The sequence below is a fragment of the Lithobates pipiens genome, unplaced genomic scaffold (genome assembly GCF_037356315.1).
Source record: "Lithobates pipiens isolate NorthernLeopardFrog02 unplaced genomic scaffold, aLitPip1_a1.2 Scaffold_19, whole genome shotgun sequence".
NCBI lineage: Eukaryota > Metazoa > Chordata > Amphibia > Anura > Ranidae > Lithobates > Lithobates pipiens.
The window spans coordinates 179,457,653-179,483,931 of NW_027507764.1; the positions used below are offsets into that span (position 1 = coordinate 179,457,653).

Sequence of the window (26,279 nt, forward strand, 5' to 3'; positions counted from 1 at the left end):
GTTCTTCCCTTTTCTCTTCCAGTAGGGCCTCTTCCTCTCTGATCATTCGGATGAGGTCAGTGTACTCCAGATTCTTCCCATCCAGTCGGGCACGCAGTGTCCATGCAATAGGATCCATGGGTTGAGCTCCCCTCAGTACCTGTTGAGCACGGGCCTCATCTACTTTTCCTGGGCTGATCCCCTTCTTTAGGATCATCCTATGCAGGATTTTATCTAAACGTCCCATGTAGTCTGATAGTTTTTCACCTTTCTTCTGGTAGCAATGCTCTAACTGATAAGAAAGCTCAGAGATTTTCTCTGTCCCACCAAACACAGTCTGTAGTACATCTAGGTACTCCTGCGCATTACAGTCTGTCCTGCTCATCTTCAGGTTGCGAACGGCCTCTAGAGCAGGCCCCTTTAGACTTTCCACAATCCTCTGCTTCTTTCTGCGCTCTGGAACTTCCCATTCCTCTAGTGCCTGAGTTGCGCTATCTAACCAATCTTCAAATCCCTCTTCTTCCGAAGGTACAGGTTTCCTCCCTGAAAACATCCGGAGTTTTCTGTACCCCGACATCGGGTAATCTGTGGGATCCTTCTTGCACTGGGCCACAATCTCCCCCAGGACAGCACACAGTTCTGCGCTAAGGGTGGCCGGTGCTGATCTGAGACTCTCGGGTGAGGTACGGGCCGCAGCCTGCGGTGATCCCGTTGGCGATGGCTCCTCCTTTGTTGCGTGCGCCAACCTATAGGATCTGTTGTCTTGTGTCCGTACACGGTTGCGCTTGCAAGCCTCCGGCATCCCATCCCAGTATCCCAGTATTCCACTAGCGCATACTGATATGAGATGTCTGGGTCTGATTTTATCTCCATCACGCATGGTTCATGGTCTGGGGACACTGACTTCATTAACTCCTCTACGGTCTCTGTCGACCATTTCTCCCCTGGGAGGCTAATGACCACTGACTGACTTGGGTCGGCCTTAGCCGCTTCACACCACGCTCTGACTCCCTGTGGGTCCATGCCGGTACCTCTGGCGTGTTCACCGCTGTCTCAGAAATCCCAGATTTACGAGCCCCCACGTATAGCGATACCCTCACTTAAGAGGGCCGCAAGTTTGGTTTGGGTCCTGAGCACAGCTCCGCCAACCCCCCGGCAATCTGCACTACCCACTTTGGCACAGTTAGTATCTAGCAATACACATTAAATCGCTTATACTCTAAATATGTGTGTGTGCGTGGGTGGATAACTCAAGCTCATAGACAATCCTTGAAAGTATATAACTGACTTTACTTATTGTTTTTATAAAAGGAATAACATGAATCAAACATTTGGATTGCAACACATAATCAGGTCCCTGCAGTAATCAGTAATAAAGATAAACAGAGTAATCAGCATACCGTATATACTCGAGTATAAGCCGAGATTTTCAGCCTCTTTTTTGAGGCTGAAAGTGCCCCCCTCGGCTTATACTCGAGTCATCGCCGTCTGACTGCTCGATCAGCGTATCGAGCAGACAGACGGCGGACATACTACAATTTGAAAGCCGCGCCTCCTTCTCCGCCTCCGCCTGTGATAGGCGGAACACTGAATTTCCCAGCAGCCTGTGTTCCGCCTATCACGGACATCGTCTCATCCTCGTCCGTAGTACGAGGATGAGACGATATCGGTGATAGGCGGAACACAGGCTGCTGGGAAATTCAGTGTTCCGCCTATCACAGGCGGAGGCGGAGGCGGGGCTTTTGAATTTTAGAATGGCCGCCGAGGCGATCCTGGCAAGGCACGGGACGGAGGCAAGGCAAGGCACGGCACGGGACGGGACGGAGGCAAGGCACGACACGACACGGGACGGAGGCAAGGAGGCAAGGCACGGGACGGAGGCAAGGAGGCAAGGCACGGGACGGAGGCAAGGAGGCAAGGCACGGGACGGAGGCTCGGGACACAGGTAGGCTGGACACACACACACACACACACACACACACACACACGGACACACACACACGGACACACACACATGGACACACACACACAGGGATGGATGGATGGATGGAGACACACACACACAGGGATGGATGGATGGATGGAGACACACACACACAGGGATGGATGGATGGAGACACACACACACAGGGATGGATGGATGGATGGACACACACACACACAGGGATGGATGGATGGATGGACACACACACACACAGGGATGGATGGATGGATGGACACACACACACACAGGGATGGACGGACACACAGGGACGGACACACACACAGGGATGGACAGGCATGTCTCACCCTCGGCTTATACACGAGTCAATAAGTTTGCCAGTTTTTTTGGGGGTAAATTGGGGGCCTCGGCTTATATTCGGGTCGGCCTATACTCGAGTATATACGGTAATAAAGTATTGCTATGCAACTCTAACGCTGCCCTTTTTCAGCTACTTCCCTGCATGGGTAAACTAACACCCAACACTATCTACCTATGCAGTCAGGCCTGACTGATCTAAATGGAAGTCCAGTAAAACAATATTCGCTAGCAATCTTTCGGTGGTGCACTTGAAGAACAACTTTGTAATCCAAACGAATAATAAAGATAAAGCATCTGTCTTTAAACAGCTCTCACCACTCGGACAAGTCCAAGTCCGGTTTCTCTGCCTTTTCGTCTAGGAACAGAAATCCACCGACCTCCCAGTCTTCAATCCTTCTGGTGTACTGCAGCAAAGATGAGAAAATGTCTCTCAGGTGCAACTAAGCTGGCAGAGAGCTCTTTGGAAAAGAGCACAAGGCCCAGGCTTCAGGCCTTGTGCTTTCAGCAGTTCAGCACAGACCTCCTCTTGCTAGGAGAGAGGGGGGGTGTCCAAAGAGAGCGAACTAGGCCTCTCCCCCTCCTTATATTTCCTCCCCCATAAGTCTCTGGGGCATAACTCAAAGCATCCTGGGAACCAGCGGGGTTCTGGGAACAGTAGTTTTATAGTTCTTAAAGAGACCCCGCTACACATACATTTACAAAATGTTTTAAAATGGATGTAAGGTGGCAGGAGGATGCTGTGTTTGGGTGCGGTGTGCTGCAGGCGGCAATATAGATCCTCATTTTTGATGGTGACCTGCATTGTGTGTGTCTCCCTCCCCTCAGGGGCATTGCTTTGGGACGTCCCAGTAGTAATTACTATAGCTGTTCTGTGTCCCCTGATGTACCATAAAGAAAATAGGATTTTTTCTACAGCTTACCTGTAAAATCCTTTTACCTAGTGGTCTCCCCTCTTTATTGGGCTATTCATTGTTTTGCTACAAAACTGGGGTGCTTCCTGTATAGGAGGGGTTATATAGAGGGGAACTTCCTGTCTTTTGGGTGTGCCAGTGTCCATTCACCTATAGGTGGCGTATAACCCAGCTAGTAATTACTATAGCTGCTCTGTGTCCCGTGATGTACTCCAATAAAAGGATTTTGCAGGTAAGCTGTAGGCAAATTCCTATTTTTCTGCCAATTGACACATCTTAAAAATAGGGGAAATCACCTTATTTACTCATTTTTGCCTGAAGTTTCCCTTCCCTTCTACTTATAGCTGACTCTATTGTGTAAGTAGGTCAGTATGGCTGTGGCAGTTTCTTTAGAGACTGTATAGTCTATATATTCCTGTAGAATATATTTGTGCTTAATAAGACAGATGATGATAATAATAACAATACTATTGTAAAATATTTGTACCATAGGTTTTTGTGAGAAGCACAGATGTGGACCGTACATTAATGAGTGTTCAGGCTAATCTTGCTGGCTTGTTCCCACCCACTGGCAGGCAAGTCTGGAATGCTAGTATTGCCTGGCAACCAATACCTGTTCATACAATTCCTCAGTCACAGGATAACGTGAGTAATGATTTACATATACTTTAATACGATTTTTACAACATTTATTTTACTGCTTTTGTTAGTGAGCCATTTGCAGAGTATTACTTAGTGTAGAGGAGTTCCCGTTTACTCACCCTGCTCAGATGCAGGCATATGCCCCTCTAACTTCTTTTTCTACAACTCGTGGAGTTCCTTGACACACTCAGCGAAGATACATTTGTCTGTTTCCCTTACTTGGTCAACAACTGATGAGGCAAAAGGGAGCTGGGCAAGTAATCTGCAGTCACTTGCAATCAGATGAGATGTCCTTCACTGTCAAAACAGTCGTGCGGGCAGCTAGGCCACAGCCTAATAGCACACATCTTCTCCAGAAAACATTCAGCTAAAGTGGGGAGTACCTCCCTGATTGCTACCAGAGTACTTCAGCTCCAGCGGAGGGTGCTTCTTCCTCAGCTTTTGGATCCCTCCAGCTGTTTGCCTGTGTTACCACAGCTACCTTGGACTTTACTGTGATAGCTGTCTATGAGAACAAATGTAAGTAGCTGTGCTCTGTACCATTTAACTGAAGTAGCAATTCTCAGCTTGACTCGCAGTTATTATAGAGTTCCACTGAGTCAATTTTATCCATTAGGTCATCTCTTAATAAAAAAAGGTGAATATTCTTACCTTTACAGTGGTCCATGTCTTGAAAAGTCACTGCTTCTCCTGTCCCCGGCTACTGCAAGTGTTCTGCACTTCCAGATGTGCTCCCCTGCCAGCAGCTGTTGTTCCTCCCACTGGCTTATACATCATTACAGGACATATGTGTTGGTGTGAAGAACCACAGCAGCAGGAGAGCAAGTATTCAGCTGGAGAGTGAAGATGTGGCAGCTTTTTGATACACAGGCCCACTGGAAAGTTAAGTATATTTATGCTTCTTTCATTGGTGTCCCATTGAGTTAAAGTGACCATGTGGTGACCATGGCCACTTGAATATTGGGCATCAGCCAAGAATCTAATTTATTTCGGAATGACATTGACACCAGTGTCTGACAACTATGTTGGAGGAATATGAGGTCAGGTTTAATAAATATTCTTACAGCTTCGGATTCTCATGATAACCCAGTGCTCACAGCTAGTGATGGCCGAACGGTTCGCCCGGCGGTCGTTTCGCGGCGAATTTCCGACATTCGCGGTCCGCACGTTCGAACGCCTTTTTCCGTCGTTCGCCGCGGCGGACTTACGTGTTTAATGTATACAAGAACTTTAACCTTTGGTGACACGTTTATCATGTGATACAGGACAGCCAATTGAGACATGACAGCACATGGACACTTGTACATTCCCCCTAACCTATAAATACACCCGATCCGGTGGCCATTTTACATTCTTTCTTCTGTTAAGATAGGGACAGGTTCCTGTGTGGAGTAGGGAGAGATAAACCACTAGCTATTTGGTACACAAAAGTTCTTTTCAGGACTGGTATAGGTGTTAGGTGTTGATAGGTTTGCTGTGCTGCTGATTCTTGCAGCAGCCTGAGTGTCTTTTGTTAGTTTAGAGAAAGGGAAAGGACGGTGTATGCTACAGGGACAGCCAGATTAGTCTTTCATCATCATCATCATCATCATCATCATTAGCTGTTACTATCAAGGTCCACAAAAGAGCTGTTCCAGTAACCACTAATCGTTCTCTTTTTTTGCCAATTTGTATAGGGACAGGAAGGAAGCAGTGTTGTCAGGCAGTGAGGGTAATTTTAAAGACTTGCTGTTATTATTAGTTCCACAAAGGTTCTTTTCAGGACTGGTATCAGTGGTACAGTAATAGGCTTGTACATGTATAATATTCTTTCTTCCAAATATAGAAAGGATATTATACTTGACTGCTGCCCTTCTGCTGCAGTCTGCTAAACATTCACAACTCACTTGTTCCACAAAAGTTCTTATAAGGACTGGTAACTTGGTATAGGGTGCTACGGTACATAGGCTTGAGTGCGGTACAGTCTGCTGTTCTGTAAGGACCGCTATCGGTCCACAATAGATAGGGTTGACGTGCACCACTGCTGACCGCTGCCCTATACTGCAGCAGTCCTTCAGCGGTATAGGGACTGACGTACAGTCTGCTAATCACTAACACACAACCTGCTTGTTCCACAAAAGTTCTTATAAGGACTGGTAACTTGGTATAGGGTGCTACGGTACATAGGCTTGAGTGCGGTACAGTCTGCTGTTCTGTAAGGACCGCTATCGGTCCACAATAGATAGGGTTGACGTGCACCACTGCTGACCGCTGCCCTATACTGCAGCAGTCCTTCAGCGGTATAGGGACTGACGTACAGTCTGCTAAACACTAATACACAACCTGCTTGGTCCACAAAAGTTCTTATAAGGACTGGTAACTTGGTATAGGGTGCTACGGTACATAGGCTTGAGTGCGGTACAGTCTGCTGTTCTGTAAGGACCGCTATCGGTCCACAATAGATAGGGTTGACGTGCACCACTGCTGACCGCTGCCCTATACTGCAGCAGTCCTTCAGCGGTATAGGGACTGACGTACAGTCTGCTAAACACTAATACACAACCTGCTTGGTCCACAAAAGTTCTTATAAGGACTGGTAACTTGGTATAGGGTGCTACGGTACATAGGCTTGAGTGCGGTACAGTCTGCTGTTCTGTAAGGACCGCTATCGGTCCACAATAGATAGGGTTGACGTGCACCACTGCTGACCGCTCACCTATACTGCAGCAGTCCTTCAGCGGTATAGGGACTGACGTACAGTCTGCTAATCACTAACACACAACCTGCTTGTTCCACAAAAGTTCTTATAAGGACTGGTAACTTGGTATAGGGTGCTACGGTACATAGGCTTGAGTGCGGTACAGTCTGCTGTTCTGTAAGGACCGCTATCGGTCCACAATAGATAGGGTTGACGTGCACCACTGCTGACCGCTGCCCTATACTGCAGCAGTCCTTCAGCGGTATAGGGACTGACGTACAGTCTGCTAATCACTAACACACAACCTGCTTGTTCCACAAAAGTTCTTATAAGGACTGGTAACTTGGTATAGGGTGCTACGGTACATAGGCTTGAGTGCGGTACAGTCTGCTGTTCTGTAAGGACCGCTATCGGTCCACAATAGATAGGGTTGACGTGCACCACTGCTGACCGCTGCCCTATACTGCAGCAGTCCTTCAGCGGTATAGGGACTGACGTACAGTCTGCTAAACACTAATACACAACCTGCTTGGTCCACAAAAGTTCTTATAAGGACTGGTAACTTGGTATAGGGTGCTACGGTACATAGGCTTGAGTGCGGTACAGTCTGCTGTTCTGTAAGGACCGCTATCGGTCCACAATAGATAGGGTTGACGTGCACCACTGCTGACCGCTCACCTATACTGCAGCAGTCCTTCAGCGGTATAGGGACTGACGTACAGTCTGCTAATCACTAACACACAACCTGCTTGTTCCACAAAAGTTCTTATAAGGACTGGTAACTTGGTATAGGGTGCTACGGTACATAGGCTTGAGTGCGGTACAGTCTGCTGTTCTGTAAGGACCGCTATCGGTCCACAATAGATAGGGTTGACGTGCACCACTGCTGACCGCTGCCCTATACTGCAGCAGTCCTTCAGCGGTATAGGGACTGACGTACAGTCTGCTAATCACTAACACACAACCTGCTTGTTCCACAAAAGTTCTTATAAGGACTGGTAACTTGGTATAGGGTGCTACGGTACATAGGCTTGAGTGCGGTACAGTCTGCTGTTCTGTAAGGACCGCTATCGGTCCACAATAGATAGGGTTGACGTGCACCACTGCTGACCGCTGCCCTATACTGCAGCAGTCCTTCAGCGGTATAGGGACTGACGTACAGTCTGCTAAACACTAATACACAACCTGCTTGGTCCACAAAAGTTCTTATAAGGACTGGTAACTTGGTATAGGGTGCTACGGTACATAGGCTTGAGTGCGGTACAGTCTGCTGTTCTGTAAGGACCGCTATCGGTCCACAATAGATAGGGTTGACGTGCACCACTGCTGACCGCTCACCTATACTGCAGCAGTCCTTCAGCGGTATAGGGACTGACGTACAGTCTGCTAATCACTAACACACAACCTGCTTGTTCCACAAAAGTTCTTATAAGGACTGGTAACTTGGTATAGGGTGCTACGGTACATAGGCTTGAGTGCGGTACAGTCTGCTGTTCTGTAAGGACCGCTATCGGTCCACAATAGATAGGGTTGACGTGCACCACTGCTGACCGCTGCCCTATACTGCAGCAGTCCTTCAGCGGTATAGGGACTGACGTACAGTCTGCTAATCACTAACACACAACCTGCTTGTTCCACAAAAGTTCTTATAAGGACTGGTAACTTGGTATAGGGTGCTACGGTACATAGGCTTGAGTGCGGTACAGTCTGCTGTTCTGTAAGGACCGCTATCGGTCCACAATAGATAGGGTTGACGTGCACCACTGCTGACCGCTGCCCTATACTGCAGCAGTCCTTCAGCGGTATAGGGACTGACGTACAGTCTGCTAAACACTAATACACAACCTGCTTGGTCCACAAAAGTTCTTATAAGGACTGGTAACTTGGTATAGGGTGCTACGGTACATAGGCTTGAGTGCGGTACAGTCTGCTGTTCTGTAAGGACCGCTATCGGTCCACAATAGATAGGGTTGACGTGCACCACTGCTGACCGCTCACCTATACTGCAGCAGTCCTTCAGCGGTATAGGGACTGACGTACAGTCTGCTAATCACTAACACACAACCTGCTTGTTCCACAAAAGTTCTTATAAGGACTGGTAACTTGGTATAGGGTGCTACGGTACATAGGCTTGAGTGCGGTACAGTCTGCTGTTCTGTAAGGACCGCTATCGGTCCACAATAGATAGGGTTGACGTGCACCACTGCTGACCGCTCACCTATACTGCAGCAGTCCTTCAGCGGTATAGGGACTGACGTACAGTCTGCTAATCACTAACACACAACCTGCTTGTTCCACAAAAGTTCTTATAAGGACTGGTAACTTGGTATAGGGTGCTACGGTACATAGGCTTGAGTGCGGTACAGTCTGCTGTTCTGTAAGGACCGCTATCGGTCCACAATAGATAGGGTTGACGTGCACCACTGCTGACCGCTGCCCTATACTGCAGCAGTCCTTCAGCGGTATAGGGACTGACGTACAGTCTGCTAAACACTAATACACAACCTGCTTGGTCCACAAAAGTTCTTATAAGGACTGGTAACTTGGTATAGGGTGCTACGGTACATAGGCTTGAGTGCGGTACAGTCTGCTGTTCTGTAAGGACCGCTATCGGTCCACAATAGATAGGGTTGACGTGCACCACTGCTGACCGCTGCCCTATACTGCAGCAGTCCTTCAGCGGTATAGGGACTGACGTACAGTCTGCTAAACACTAATACACAACCTGCTTGGTCCACAAAAGTTCTTATAAGGACTGGTAACTTGGTATAGGGTGCTACGGTACATAGGCTTGAGTGCGGTACAGTCTGCTGTTCTGTAAGGACCGCTATAGGTCCACAATAGATAGGGTTGACGTGCACCACTGCTGACCGCTCACCTATACTGCAGCAGTCCTTCAGCGGTATAGGGACTAAGAGTTTTGTCACAGGGTCATTTAAAAAATGACATGCAGAGGAAGAGGCAGGCCCTTCCGCAGGGGTGGTAGGGGTAGGGCAGGAGCAACAGGCTTGAGCCAAAGTGGGAAGTTGCAGAAGGTGCGTTCAATTACTTTAAAGGATGCACCAGACTTGGTTGAGTGGCTCGCTCAGCCTTACTCTTCTGCACCCTCCTCATCCTCTCGATCTGCACCCTCTTCTTCACTCTCTGCTATGTGCACCCCCAAAGACACTACCACCAACAACACGACCACCACCACCACCACCACATACCTTCCGCTTGAGTCACTGGAATTATTTTCCGATCCATATCAAGAGGACATTTCTGATGCGCAGCCACTCTTGGTATTGGATCAGGAAGAGGAGGTAGCAACAAGCGCTACTCAGCAGTCTGACGCCAGTACCCAGATCAGCCCAAGGAGGAGGTTGGTCCCCGGTGTTGCTGCCTACTCTACTTATAGCGGTGGGGAAGGTGACGTTGATGATGACGTGTCTAGTGATGTCACGTGGGTGCCCACAAGAGAGGAAGAGGAGGGGAGTTCAGAGGGAGATATGGACCAGCAGATAGGGAGGAGAAGCAGCAATGACTTACATTGCACAGCAGGGACAAAGCAGACTGCAAATGTATCAGGAGCGAGTCATCGACCATGTACGGTCACATCTGGCGCTCCCAGGACACCGGCACATGGCTCCGCAGTGTGGGCTTTTTTTAACGTGTCCGCTGCTGACAATAGCGTTGCCATCTGCAATCTTTGCAGTCAACGCGTTAGTCGCGGTAAGCCCAATACTCACCTAGGGACGACCGCCTTAAGAAGGCACATGAGCAGCCATCACCGAGCCCAGTGGGAGCAACGGAACACACAAAGCCACACTGCAGGCTCTCACCGTCCAGCCTCGTCTTCTACTTCTCCTTCTCCTCTCTCCTCACAATTGTCCTCCACTCCACCTTCCATCACGCCAAGCTCACATTTTTCTGCAAAAAGGCAGGCTTCCGTGGGCCTAATGTTTGAGCGTAAAAAAATGATGACGCCGGATAACCCTCTTGCCCAACGGTTGGCGGCTGGCTTGTCAGAACTCATAGCCCGCCAACTACTGCCATATAAACTGGTGGACTCGGAGGCCTTTCGCAAATTTGTGGCCATTGGAACACCACAATGGAAGGTCCCAGGAAGGAAGTATTTCTCAGAGAAGGGCATCCCAGAGCTATATGGCCATGTTCAGCGGCAAGTGAATGTATCTCTGGCACACAGTGTCGGTGCCAAGATACATCTGACCACAGACACGTGGTCTAGCAAACACGGGCAGGGAAGGTATATCAGTTTTACTGCCCACTGGGTGAACCTTCTGACGGCCGTCAAGCATGTAACCCGTGGCACCCGTGTAGATTTGGTTTTACCGCCACGGATTGCATGCAGGCCTGACTCTTCTTCTCCTCCTCCTACTCCATCCTCCTCCCTCTCCTCCTCAGCTGCCTCCTCCTTTTCCGCTGCTAGCGTCTCTTCCACTGCACCGCCCAAGCTCCCCAGAACCTATTCCACATGCCAGGTGAGACGTTGCCATGCCGTGCTGCGTCTGTTGTGCCTGGAAGCAAAGAGCCACACTGGCCCGGCACTCCTTTCAGCTTTGCGTTCACAGGCAGATGAGTGGCTAACACCGCTCAATTTGACAGTTGGTAAAGTGGTGTGTGACAACGGTGCCAATCTGCTTAGCGCATTGAAACAGGGCAAAATCACGCACGTGCCGTGCATGGCACACGTCTTAAACTTGGTCGTGCAGCGATTCCTTGTCAAATACCCTGGGGTCCAGGACATCTTGCGGCAGGCAAGGAAAATCTCGGCCCATTTCAGAAGATCTTACACGGCCATGGCTCGCCTTGCTGACATTCAGCGGCGACACCATCTGCCGGTCAGACGTCTTATTTGCGATTGCCCGACGCGATGGAACTCAACCTTCTATATGCTTGATAGGCTGCTCCAGCAGAAACGTGCAGTTAACGTCTACCTGTATGAACTCTGCGAAAGAAACGGTTCTGGGGAGCTGGGTTTTTTTTCACCGCGCCAGTGGCTGCTCATGCGCGACACATGCAGACTTCTGCGGCCATTTGAGGAGATCACCAAACTGGTCAGTCGCAGCCATGGCGCCATCAGTGACATGGTACCTTATGCCTTCTTTCTGGAGCGTGCATTGCGTCGTGTCATTGATCAGGCTGTGGAGGAGCAGGAGCGGGAAGATGAGGAAGTCGCAATGCTGGATGAATTCCCAGGGGGGGCTACTCTATCTGAGACAAGTCAACAACAGGAGTCTGATGAGGAGTCAGAGGAGGATGGTGCCGGGGCGGATGAGCAGGAGCAAGAAGAGCATGCTTTAAACCTTTCTGGGATCCCTGTTGTGCGAGGATGGGGAGAGGAGAATGAAGAGGACGACATTATCCTGGATGATGAGCAGGAGCCAGGCCACCACACCGCTTCCACTTTAGTGCAAATGGGGGCCTTCATGCTCCAGTGTTTTAATAGGGACCCCCGTATAAAAAGCATGAGGGTCAAGGACCAGTACTGGGTGGCAACGTACTTAGACCCCCGGTACAAACACAAAATGGCGGAAATGTTACCGCCGTCGCAGAGGGCTGTCAGAATGCAGCACTTCCAGGCCTTGCTTCGAGAAATGCTGCATTCTGCTTTTGCGTGCGCTGGCAGAGGAGCAATTCCCACTCCCAGAGAAGGATTTGCGGGTACCAATCCAACAGCGCCTGCAAGAAGAGGCCGGTTTGAAGATGTGTTGGTGACTTCGGATATGAGGTCATTCTTTCAGCCGACCCATCGACAGGTGTCATCCGGATCCAGCATCAGGGAACGCCTAGACCGTCAGGTGTCCGACTACATTGGGTTAACGGCCGATGTGGACGCTCTGAGGAGTGATGAACCCCTAGACTACTGGGTGGGCAGGCTTGACCTCTGGCCAGAGCTTGCCCAATTTGCAATCGAACTGTTGGCTTGCCCCTCATCCAGTGTCCTGTCCGAAAGGACGTTCAGCGCAGCAGGGGGGATTGTGACCGATAAGCGTACTCGCCTAGCTCACCACAGTGTTAACTACCTCACATTTCTAAAAATGAATGAGGCATGGATCTCGGAGGAATTCAACACATGTGATCAGTAGACCATGTATATGTCTATAAACAATTTTTGGAATCAAGCACACAGACCTTCTTAATTCATTTGGCTCACTTCCCTGACCCAAAAAAGCACACCGTACTATATGCCCCTACCCTCCTCTTTGAAGAGGTTGAGCGGTGTCATATTTCTACTGGGGCTGCTTATTATGAGGGGTTCCCACCATCCCTGTGCTGTGCTGACTTCCTCCTGGGTGTTCTTATTATGAGGGGCTCCCACCATCCCTGTGCTGTGCTGACTTCCTCCTGGGGGTTCTTATTATGAGGGGATCACACCATCCCTGTGCTGTGCTGACTTCCTCCTGGGGCTGCTTACGGTGCTGCTGTCAGCGCTGTATGTCACGGAGCTGCTGTCAGCGCTGTATGTCACGGAGCTGCTGTCAGCGCTGTATGTCACGGAGCTGCTGTCAGCGCTGTATGTCACGGAGCTGCTGTCAGCGCTGTATGTCACGGAGCTGCTGTCAGCGCTGTATGTCACGGAGCTGCTGTCAGCGCTGTATGTCACGGAGCTGCTGTCAGCGCTGTATGTCACGGAGCTGCTGTCAGCGCTGTATGTCACGGAGCTGCTGTCAGCGCTGTATGTCACGGAGCTGCTGTCAGCGCTGTATGTCACGGTGCTGCTGTCAGCGCTGTATGTCACGGAGCTGCTGTCAGCGCTGTATGTCACGGAGCTGCTGTCAGTGCTGTATGTCACGGAGCTGCTGTCAGCGCTGTATGTCACGGAGCTGCTGTCAGCGCTGTATGTCACGGAGCTGCTGTCAGCGCTGTATGTCACGGTGCTGCTGTCAGCGCTGTATGTCACGGAGCTGCTGTCAGCGCTGTATGTCACGGAGCTGCTGTCAGCGCTGTATGTCACGGAGCTGCTGTCAGCGCTGTATGTCACGGAGCTGCTGTCAGCGCTGTATGTCACGGAGCTGCTGTCAGCGCTGTATGTCACGGTGCTGATGTCAGTGCTCTGTATTACGGTGCTGCTGTCAGTGCTCTGTATCTCCTGCACCCTCTTGTTTGCCTACCCTGGTCCCTGACCTTCCCTCTCCTCCATTGCCTTCATTAGCTCCATAGTCCTGAATTGTCAGAACAATTTCCCAAATAAAAAAAAAATGCTTGTAGTTATCGATCCCAAATTCACCTCATACATGTATTATGCTATTGTCCAGGTGGTGGGACTACGTGCTACCCCCTAATAATTACCCCGTGGCCGCAAATTCGACCTAAAGGTTTGCGAAATTCGCCTCCCATTGAAGTCAATGGAGCCCGCGGCGAACGGTCGTTTTCGCGAACGTTTGTGTCCGTTCGCGTTTCGCGTTCGCGAAACGTCCCGTCGGAAGTTCGTCCATCACTACTCACAGCATCAACTGTAGTGCACAGTGGATTTGCCTTTAGTAAAAAAACAAAAACAAAGCCTATAGGCACCTTAAGACTGTCATTTACTCTCCATACCTGCCGATACTAAAATATGGTTCTTTTAAATTAATTGTTAGAAAAAAATCCCTTCCAAGTAAACCATACACAATGACACGATTTAACTAAACCTTAACATAACTGCTTTTATTCAAAGGATCTTGGAATAGGTGTAGAAGAGTGGAAGAGACTGCCTACTGTACTTACATATTTAGTCCCAACAGGGGGCCTCATTCATATTGGGTGTTTATCATTAAGCTGTGGCTGGAGGGCACAGGTGCACCATCCAGCACCGCAGGCATCACCCTGTCAGAGTCTGACAGCTGCTGCAGCTGGATGGGGCTGGGATGTCCACGAAGCTGAATGCATATTTAGGACAGTATGCAACCAGCGACAAATTACTGGACTGCAAGAAGCCTGTGTCCGGGGCATTTGTCCCAGGGAGAGTGAATACTGCCCTAAATGGAAGTACTAATAAGTACAATAGAGCAGACAAAATCTGGAGCAGCTCTGCATATTGACCAATCAGCTTCTAGTCTCAGCTTGATCAGTGAAGCTTGAAAAATGAAGCTAGATGCTGATTGGTTGCCATGCATAGCTGCTTCATTATCTGGCTGATTCAGTTCAGGTAAAATATAACACAGTGGTTGGTCAGCTGTTGATGCCATAAGTTCAAATCGGCTCACCCTTAACATGAAAGGATGAGTTCTCCTTAACCGGTTCCCGACCAGCGCACACCGATGTACGTCGGCAGAATGGCACGGACAGGCATATTTTGGCGTACAGGTATGTCCAATCTTCAAACCTGCCATCGCGAGCGCGCCGGACTGACCCCTGTGAGTCCGGTCACGGGTCCCGTGGACTCGATCACCGCGGGCATACCCGCGATCGTCTCATGGGACGACTGAATGGAGAAATGCCATTGTAAACAGCATTTCTCCATTCTGCCTAGAAACTAGTGACGCTGATCTCTGCTCCATGTGATTGGAGCAGAGATCAGTGTTCACTAAATGAAAGCCCAGCCCCCCCACAGTTAGTAACACACCCCTAGGAACACTTAACCCCTACACTGTCACCCACTGGTTAACCGCTTCACGGCCAGTGTCATTTACACAGGAATCACTGCATTTATATAGAAGTGATTGCTGTATAAATTACAATGGTCCCAAAAATGTGTCAAAAATGTCCGATGTGTCCGCCATAATGTCCCATTTACAATAAAAATCGCTGATCGCCGCCATTACTAGTAAAAAAAAAATAATAAAAAATTATTAATAAAAATGCCATAAAACTATCCCTATTTTGTAAACGCTATAACTTTTTTCGCAAACCAATCAATAATCGCTTATTGCGATTTTTTTTTACCAAAAATATGTAGAAGAATACGTATCGGCCTAAACTGAGGGAAAAAAATGTTTTTTTTATATATTTTTGGGGGATATTTATTATAACAAAAAGTAAAAAATAATGCGTTTTATTCAAAATTGTCGCTCTATTTTTGTTTATAGCACAAAAAATAAAAACCGCAGGGGTGATCAAATACCACCAAAAGAAAGCTCTATTTGTGGGGAAAAAAAGCACATCAATTTTTTTTGGGAGCCACGTCGCACGACCGTGCAATTGTCAGTTAAAGCGACACAGTGCCGAATCGCAAAACGTGGTCTGGTCTTTGACCAGCAAAATGGTCCGCTCTGTAAGTGGTTAAGAGCGCTTTCACACTGCCAAGGCCTGGGTGTCGGCGGTAGAGCGCCACTATTTTTAGCAGCTCTTTACCATCATTTTTGCAGCGCTTTTAACTGAAAAATGGTTTAAACCGCCCACAAAGTGCCACTAGAGATTTCAATGGGCAGGGGCACTTTAAGAGCGGTGTATTCCTACAGCGCTGCAAAGAAGCTGCTTGCAAGACTTTTTTTTTACATCCTGCCAGCGTAGCACCCCTGTGTGAAAGCACTCAGGCTTTCACACTGATATTGCAGCTGAGGCTTTTTTCAGGCACTTTACTAGCGCTATTTTTATCGCTAAATCGCCTGGAAACCGCCTCCCAGTGTCTTATAATAAAACATATGTAAATAGCATATTGCTCTTGGAAGGTAGGGCTACGATGACCTTGAAATGATCCTTTTATTCTTTTTAATACAGAAATATCAACCAGAGGCCTGACCTGCAGAGCCCTCCAGCCTGAACCTAAAGTAACCCAGACCAATTACCATTTATTCCAACTCCCATTTACTGTACACCCACTCGCTCATAAACAAACATTGAGCTTCTGCTCAGATCTGCCCAAAATTCTTATGCTTTGTACACACAGTTGGACTTTCCGACGGAAAAGGTCCGATCGGATTATGTTGTCGGAATGTCCGATCGTGTGTGGGCTCTATCGGACTTTTTCCGTTGGAAATCCCGACGGAAAAAGTTTGAGAGCTGGATCTAAAATTTTCCGACAACAAAATCTGATCAGACTTTTTCCGATCGTTTGTAGAGAATTCCGACAGACAAAGTGCCACGCATGCTCAGATTAAATTACGAGACCAAAGCTATTGGCTACTAGCCTCTACGTAGTCCTGTTTTACGCAACTAACGTCACCTCGTTCCGAACGTCCGGATTTTCCGCCAACTTTGTTCGACTGTGTGTATGCAACAATCCGATGGATTTTGTGGCCGGAATGTCCGACCGTGTGTACAGGGCATAAGACGGAACTGATCAGAACAGAGGTGTTTATGCCCTTTCATGTGTGTATGGTGTGGGTGATTTCAAGTCGTCTGTGTTTCTGAGGACAAATCTGTTCATTTTTATGAAGCATTAATCCATGCATTTGTTTGGGAAATTTTCATAGATTCTTTTGTATTATATAATGAGTTATAAATATAATTATAGAGTGCAATAAAGCATCTCTTTCCTGTCTAACGTATTTCTGTGTACTTTATGACCACTTCTATATATAAATGAATTACCTGTGCCAGAGCAACCCAAAGGTAGCGAAGAACAATAAACTTACTCCTATGCCCATAGTCCAGAGATTCTTAACTTTAAATATGTAGGCTCAGCTCTTCCCCCTGCCCTCCTATTCACTCTGCAAGTGGCCACTTGGGAAGTGAAGGCACTAAACCACTTTGGACCAGCTTCTTCTGCCTAGCTATAGGCAGTGGCACAACAAATGTAACCACTTAAACCTGGACCATTTTGCTGGTCAAAGACCAGAGCACTTTTTGCGATTCGGTACTGCTTCATTTTAACTGACAATTGCGCGGTCGTGCAACGTGGCTCCCAAACAAAATTGACGTCTTTTTTTTCCCATAAATAGAGCTTTCTTTTGGTGGTATTTGATCACCTCTGTGTTTTTTATTTTTTGCACTATAAACAAAAAAAGGAGCGACAATTGTGAAAAAAAGCAATATTTTTTTGCTTTTTGCTATAATAAATATCCCCCAAAAATATATAACATTTTTTTTCCTCGGTTTAGGCTGATACGTATTCTTCTACACATTTTTGTTATGTGTAAAATAAAATAAAAATCGCAATAAGCGTTTATTGATTGGTTTGCGCAAAGTTATAGCATCTACAAAATAGGGGATAGTTTTTGATTGCGACATTATGGTGGATACGTCAGACAATTTTGGCGCGATTTTGGGACCATTCACATTTAAACAGCGATCAGTGTGATTAAAATTGCATTGATTACTGTGTAAACGTGACTGGCAGTGAAGGGATTAACACTAGGTGACCCTGTAGGGGTTAAGCGTGTCCTAGGGATGTATTCTAACTGTAGGGGGGATGGGCTATGTGTGAAACATCAGTGATCATAACTCCCAGTCACAGGGAGCTATGATCAGTGACAGTGTCACTAGGCAGAACGGGGGGATGCTTGTTTACATTAGAATCTCCCCGTTCTTCCTCTCCGTGAGACGATCACAGGTATCCCCGTGGACATGGTGTCGGCGAGACCCGTGATCCTACTCACGGAGCTCCTGGCAAAGCGCACGCGATGGCGCGGTGGCAAATTCAAAGGGACGTACAGGTACACCCATTTGCGCAGTCGTGCCATTCTGCCGACCTACATCGGTGTGCACCGGTCGGGAAAACGGTTAAACAAGGATGTCTGTGATGAGCATATTGAACATCATTACCTTATTATAAAAAAATTGTCTATAATTACTTAAGTAAGTTAACTAGAAATCCATTCAATACACAACATTTTGCAACATGCATATTGTGGGAGTACCTGCTTATTTGTATCTGATTATACTGCTTGGCAGAAAATAGTCTTCCTTTTGACAACATATCTGTGTAATATGTTGGGCCTACCAGACATTGTTTTCAAATCTAAATAGCTGGTGGGAACTGATTTTCTTGAGATTTCCTGAACTCATTCTGAAAAATATTTTCCTTGAATGTTGCAGAGAATCTGATTTTATTGTCTTGATTTCAGATGCTTTACATATCTACAGACAACTGCCCACAATTTGACAAACTTGTAAAGGAAACAGGCACAACGGAAATTTTTAATGAACTTAGAAAGCCCTATTTGGTAAGGTTATCTTTCATTAGTAAGAAATTAAACATTATGTGACTGCTTTACTAAACTAGTAGTAGTTTTAATCCAAGTTTGTGTTTCCTTCAAATAACCATGACAGTAGCCACTCCCGTGTCCTATTTTACATGGTTTTTAATTCCCATAAACCTGATGAATGCAGGCAAGAATGAAAATTATGCCTTTTCTATATATATATTTTTAAATTTGTTTAATCAAGTTCACTTTATGCTTTTGAGCCTGCAAGTAAAGCTTCGGGTAATTTTTTTTACTTTTTTTAGGCTCTGTTTGTTTCTTTGATGAAATGTCCTGTTTTTTACCCAGTTCAAAGACTCATCAGCAGTCACTCATCCCAGTGACTCATGCCTTATTGAATTCTATATTGTATATGTGTGTTATATTTTAAAGAATGGGCTCCATTCACAGGACCAGATAGCATGTAGTATATACAGTATCTCACAAAAGTGAGTACACAACTTACATTTTTGTAAATATTTCATGATATCTTTTCATGTGACAAGAAATTACATTTTGTTTATTTATTTAATAATTTTAAAGGCGTATATGCAAGTTATTGCTATAAAAAGTGTTTGAGGACACGGGTCCTGCCCCAGGGGACATGTATCAATGCAAGAAAAAGTTTTAATAATGCTTAAAGTGAAACAATAAAAATGAAATATTCCTTTAAATATCATGCCTGAGGGGTGTCTATAGTATTCCTGTAAAGTGGCACAGTTTTCCCATGTTTAGAACAATACCACAGCAAAATTACATTTCTAAAGGAAAAAAAGTCATTCAAAACTTCTGTAATGTATTGTCGGGTCCCGGCAATATAGATGAAAATGATTGAGAAAAATGGCATGGGTCTCCCCACCCAGTCCATTACCAGGCCCTATGGGTCTCGTATGGATATTAAGGGGAACCCCGCACCTAATTTTTATTTAAATGGTGTGGGGGGCCCCCAGGCACTATATACTCTGAACAGAAGTATATATACTATACAGCCTGCCCTATATACTCCACAGACAATTGGGCCTTAGGTGTTGATGGTACCAGAACACTGTAAGCCCTCACAGTTACTCTTGGTGAGCATAGGAATATGTCCTGCTGTGAAATATTAGATCAAAAATTGTAATTACTATTACTATTAATTAATTAATTACTATTAATTGTAATTACATGCCCCTGTTAAACAGGGACAGAAAAATTGGGCCTTAGGCAGTGGTGGTGGTGCCCTACACCAAAAATATTGGTGGAAGCTAGCATCATCAAGATTGAGGAGGAATAGGATAGTCACTCAGTATAGGCAGTCTTCAAGGGATCCCACATCCATAGAAAAATCAATCAGTTACATCAGCATCAGTTGCTTGATAGCTGCTGATCCAAGACTGATTAATTTCTATGAATGTAAGCCTATCAACAGAGTCTGTGGACAGGTGCACTCTATGATCCATTACAAACCCTCCAGTAGCACTGAATGTGCATTCAGAAAGGAAGCTGGATGCAAGACAATTGCTAGCTCAATTGGATATTGAGAAGGTTCTGGCCAGTGGTCCATCCTCAAGACCCAGTAACCCAATGGATGCTCTGTTGGAAAGGTCTCTAAGTCTGCTCGTGCCCCTAGATATTCCTGCACCATGTAATGCAGACGCTGGTGATGGTTGTTTGAACCAATCAGATCTTGTCGCTGAGAAATTAAAAATTGTCTAAAGGCATCGGTCAGCTGACCAACTTCTCCACTGCTCTTCCTCGGACTGAACAAAGCCTTAGCAACACGTTGTCCAGCACCAGGAAATTGTAACCTCCCAGGGTCTGGAAATCCATCGCACAAACCTTTCTTCAAAGCCTCCTGAAGATGTTTCATCCTCTGCTCCCTCTGCAAAGGCAGGATGAGTTCTGCAACCTTACCCTTGTAACATGGATCAAGAAGGGTTGCCAGCCAGTAATGATTCCTCTCGTTGATACTACCAATCCTAGGGTCCTTTCACAGGCTTTGCAGAATCATGGAGGCCATGCAGCATAAGTTTTGCAGAGGCATTCGATTCTGAGTCCTCTGGGTCACTAAAGATCACATGATCTGTAACAAACCTCCTCCCAGCCACATACAACTCCTTGGGTTTCTGGGGACTGAAACCCATCCCTTGAGGCGTGGCCGAGCGCGGCATGTGAAGCCCGCCGACGTTTTCCGAAATACAGCAGGCACACTCTGGACGCATCGCCGCTCTCAGAACCGGCATGATGACCCGCAAACACCAGAAGGGAGAAGAGCTGCTGCCACAGGACTCCCAAAATGGCGCAGTGCTGAGCCAGAGAGCACGAGGGGACAGAAAAGATCAGGGTAAGTCCCTGCCCAAAACACCCAGAGCACAGGGGAAAGATATGGTGTACTATGCTCAAAAGCTGAACAGAAAAGCAGGAGCCCAGGCAGATGAGGAGCTTGATGCCACTCCTGCCGTCTTTCATATACCACAGACAGGGGAATCCTCTGGTCAGAGCCCGGGACAGGAGTCAGGGTGCCCCTCCCCAGAGATTGCGGTGGAGGAAGAAGGGGAGGAGACTGTACAACCCACCCTGGCAGACATTCTGAAAGCTGTGCAGAAGTGCACAGCATCAGTCCAGACATTGCAGGAACATTTTGGGGGGCTGGAAGAAGAGGTGGGTCTGATCAGACATGACAAAGATCACAGAACGCACCACGGCGGTGGAGGGATGTGTCAGTGAGGTGGAAGACAGAATGGTCCCCCTTGTCAGGTGACTACAGATTACGGCCAGAACCGTTACAGCCACCGAACCTTAAAAATGAGGACATTGAGAACCGCTTGAGGAGGAGCAATGTCCGCATTGTGGGACTACCAGAAAAAGCTGAAGGCAGGGATCCCACTGAATTTGTTGAAACCTGGCTGCTGGAGATATTTGGCATGGAGGCATTCACTCCCTTTTACTCTATTGAAAGAGTACATAGGGTCCCACCCAGACCTCTTCCACAGGGACATCCACCCTGTACCATGCTGGCTAAACTCCTGCACTTTAAGGACAAGGAGATTATTCTGCGACTGGCCAGGGAAAAGAGAAACATACTGTATAACGGTGCAAGAATATCCTTTTACCCCGATTTCTCGGCGGATGTACAGAGGCGCAGAGCCAAATTTGGGGAAGTGAAGAAGAGGCTGCAACGCCTTCGGGCAAATTATGCTATGCTGTATCCGGCCAAACTCTGGGTGATAGCAGGAGACAGAGCACAATTCTTTGAATCAGCCGCAGAGGCCTTTGCGTGGCTGGACAGAAATGAGCATAAATTTCGACAAGCAGGGCACAACGAGGAAGAGGCAGACTGAGCCTGGCATGATCCCACGGAGGCGCCACCTCTTGAACACCCTGGTGGATGGCTATCTTTTTGTAAGGGGGTCTTGCAATTTTTTTTTTTTTTGGTGGCCAGCTGGCCACAAGGTCACACGGCCGGGAGACCATCACATTGTTTTTGACAGGAAATGAGCAGAGGGGGGTAAGGAGACATACTATGTTTCCTATGAGACTGATACGACGTTTGGAGTACAAAACAAGTTGGGAGCTACTGGTCCCTGTATGCCTGTTGCTGCAGCGACCTCAATGGGTTTTTGTTTACACCCACCAGTTGCAAAGAGTTCTGTTTAAGAAGTTAATTTTTCTCGCACATACCAAAGACGTTACCTCCGCAGAAAGCAGGAAGTACTTGACACTGCAGCCGACTGGGCGACCCCCTCAAGCGCTCCATGGTATTTGCATCTATTAGGAAACATTTCCCAGCTATATGTGTATTGCAGGAAACTCACCGGACACCAGACACAGTGTCGTGGCTGGGATTTGCAAGGGTGGGATGGCAGTACCATTCTACCCACACTTCATATTCACGGGGAGTGAGTGTAATGGTGCATCGTACCCTGGATTTTCAGCTGTATGAGTCGCGCATTGACCTAGAGGGTAGATATGTATTTTTACTCTGCATAGTGTCACGGTTGACATTTATTCTTGCAGCGGTATATATACCTCCACCGTTTGCTCTTGGGGTGCTGCGTGAACTACTGGCATTTCAATTGGCTAACCCGGGGACCCCCCTAGTGTTGGTGGGGGATCTTAATGGCATCATAGATCCATGGTTAGATAGACACCCTCCACCGGTGGGAGGGGATACGAGACCTAAACCAGTCTTAGCTAAATATATAGAGGCAGTGGAGTGGATAGACCCCTGGAGAAAGAGGAATCCCATGGAAAAACAATTCTCGTGTTTCTCTAAGACACATATGTCCCTATCCAGGATTGATTTATGCCTGTGCTCGGCCCCGGCCTTTCAGCATGTGGAGAAGGTGGTGTACCTTACTAGGAGTGTCTCGGATCACTCTCCCCTGGTGACCCACCTGAAGGTTAGGCCGGCCTCTGACCTGCCAAGAGCCCCATGGAAATTAAATGCCTTTTGGTTAAATCTTTTCCCTTCTCACGAAAAAATAGAAGCAGATTTAGCTGCCTACTGGCAGAGCCACTTAGACCGTCCTGATTTAAATATTGCCTGGGACACTTTTTATATCTGAGGTCAACTCCATTAAACGTAATACATCCGAGCAGAGGGAACAGGCGGACAGGATGGTGAGACGGCTAGAGGCGATATCATAAGGTGATATCATCCATTATTCATCCGGATCAGTTTGGGTTTATCCCAGAAAGGTCCACAGCCATTAATCTCCGTCGCTTATTTCTTAATATGCAGACCCCGGCAGACAACATGGGGGACAGGGCTTTGCTATCCCTGGACGCCCACAAGGCTTTTGATAGCATAGAGTGGCAGTACCTATGGGCAACTCTTACTAAATTTGGATTTGGACCAGGGTTCTTATCGTGGATACAACTTTTGTATAACTCCCCATCGGCGGTCATTAGAGAGACAGGTCGGACATCCTCCCCTTTCTTGCTAGACCGGGGGACTAGACAGGGGTGCCCCCTGTCTCCCTTACTGTTTGCCTTAGCCATAGAGCCGCATTGGTGCGGTCTAACCCCCTAATAACCCGCTTTAAATACAGACAGATGCATGAAAAACTGATGTTATACGCTGATGATACCATGTTACTGCTGGGAGATACGGGGGGATCCCTGGGTGAGGCCATTCGGGTGGTTAAAACATTTGGTGTATTCTCCGGCCTGGTAATCAATTGGTCCAAATCGAACATCATGATGTTGGGTTCCACTACCCCACAGGGACCCACGGTGCAAGACATCCCGGTTTCTACTAAATTAAAATATCTTGGGATATGGGTCACACCGCAGCCTGGTGAGTACATCTCACTAAATCTTTCCCCTTTATTAGGCCGTATCAGGGATAAATCCAAAGTCTGGGCAAAATTAAAAATGTCCCTAGTGGGCAGAGTAAATCTCACGAAAATGATCTTCATGCCTCAATTACTTTATATCCTGCACAACGCACCTATGGTAATTCCTCTAAAGTTTTTTTAGAATAATTAACTCTGTAATTAGAGCCTTTATTTGGCTGAACAAGCCCCCTAGAATTAAACTGGAACAGCTGCAGAAACCTAAAGAGGCAGGTGGACTTGCCCTTCCCAACCCTTGGCTATACTATTTAGCTTCTCAGCTTCAACACAATGCCAGGCTGATGAATACGGAGGCAGAGAGGGGGAGTGACACGGTTGATCCCACGACGACCCTTCTTAAACATAACACGGGAACTGATAAGGTGGTAACTGGACTGGAGGCCTTAATGTTCACCAAGTCCAACAGGCTCCTCCCCACGTATGCCCTAATTCAGAAAATTTGGAACAAAACTAGCCAACTGCAGGATGTACAGGGCTTTACGGAATATAGTCCGATATGGAACAACCATTATTATGGGAAGTTAGTTATTTTGACCTGTGCGGACCGATGGAGACGCTACAGAGTCACTCACCTAGTCCATATTTTTACTGCTGGAAAGCTGCTCTCCTTTACAGAGCTGCAGGAAAAATTTGGTCTACCTCAATCAATGTACTTTCACTACCTGCAGCTAAGACATGCAGTCAAAACGCAGGCAGGGAATAATCCATGGGTAGTGTCCCCGACCCCGATTTTCCATTCCATGATGGAAGTACAAAGTTTTAAGGGCTTTATATCTAGTATGTACGCTAAGTTACTTACTGCATTTTTACCTGGCTTCCCTTCGGGGGTGATTTCGGCATGGGAGAAAGATGTTGGAGTGTTTGAGGAGGATCAGTGGGTGGAGGCCTTACAGGCAATACAAGGTTGTTCACTGAACACGGCACAGCGGCTGTCACAACTATTCATAATCAGGAGGGTTCACCTCACGCCAGCTAGGCTACATAAGATGGGCTTTGGGGACAGCGGCACATGCACCAGGTGTGCTAGGGAACATGGGGACTTGATTCACCTGATGTGGTGGTGCCCCAAATTACATTGATACTGGGCGGAGGTCACTAAAACTATATCTGATGTATTTATGGTTAAGATCCCTAGTGACCCTAAAGTGTGTATATTGGGTATCTTGGATGGCCTCCCGATTGAGGATGGCACGAAGACAGCCATAGGTAGATCGCTTTTTCAGACTCGTAAACTCATCCTGCACCACTGGTGAGCCCCCGGTGCTGCGGGAATGGATAGATCAGATGGGTGCTACATTACAATTGGAGAGGTACATTTACCAGCACAGGGACCGCCCTGAAAATTTTAATTTGCTGTGGGATTCATGGTTGAATACTCCAGGGCTATCCCCCCTGGATCTGGTTATGGATAGATTGCTGGGTTAGGAAATGTGTTAGTGGGCATTAACTGTTGACATTGTTGATATGATGGTATGTGAAGTGGAGGGGAACGACTGGTTGCTACTAATAACTATTGTACAATTACTATGTAGTTGGCCGGCAGCAACTACTGGACCTCATTACATGTTTTGTCTAACGATTCACCGGTATTGCATGATTGTAACTCTTTGGTACTTTCATTTTTTTTGTAAGAATTTGTATATCAATAATATCCTTTTTCTGAGAAAAAAAGAAAACCATCCCTTGAATACTGTTGCTGAGTGTTATCCTCCACGTCCATGCGGACACAATGCTCCTCCTCCTCTTCCTGTGTGTTTGGCGGGCCTGCAGGAATACTATCTGGATAAAGGGGGCCTTAAGAGGTAAGAAAGTCCTCCTCTTCCTCCTGTTCTGCCTCAAGTGCCCTGTCCATTATTCCACAAATCATGTGCTCCAACAGGAAGACAAGAGAGACAGTATCACTGATGCATGCATTGTCGCTGTTCACCATCCTCGTGGCCTCCTCAAATGGTGAAAGGACAGTGCATGAATCCTTGATCAGTAGCCACTGGCATGGCAAAAAGAAGCCAAGCTTCTGTCCTGGTGCCATATTCACACAGGTAGTTATTGATAGCCCTCTGTTGCGTGTGCAGCATTGCCAACGTTGAGTTCCACCTGGTGGGCATGTCACAAATGAGGCGGTTGGTGGGCAGGTTGCATTGCCTTTGAATGTCAGCCAGCCGAGTGCTGGCATTCTTTGAACGGCGTAAATGAACACAGACTTTTCTGGCGTAACTCAGGAGAACCTGTAAGCCTGGGCACCTGCTCAAGAACTGCTGCACCAGCAAATTCAGGACGTGTGGCAAACATGGAACATGGGTCAAGTGTCCCTGTCAGAGAGCGGAGAGAAGGTTGGTGCCACTGTCGCATACAACCATTCCTGGCTGAAGCTGGCATGGTGCC

At 47.3% G+C, this 26,279-nt stretch overlaps 1 protein-coding gene across 1 annotated transcript in view; it reads left to right on the forward strand.

Annotated features, from left to right (window-relative positions):
* Positions 1-26,279, forward strand: part of LOC143996459 (prostatic acid phosphatase-like) — a 162,345-nt gene that overhangs the window by 70,241 nt on the left and 65,825 nt on the right. The window contains exons 4-5 of the mRNA XM_077491513.1: positions 3,685-3,837; positions 18,442-18,540. Coding sequence (XP_077347639.1) covers positions 3,685-3,837; positions 18,442-18,540 — 252 coding nt within the window. The remainder of the gene's footprint in view (positions 1-3,684; positions 3,838-18,441; positions 18,541-26,279) is intronic.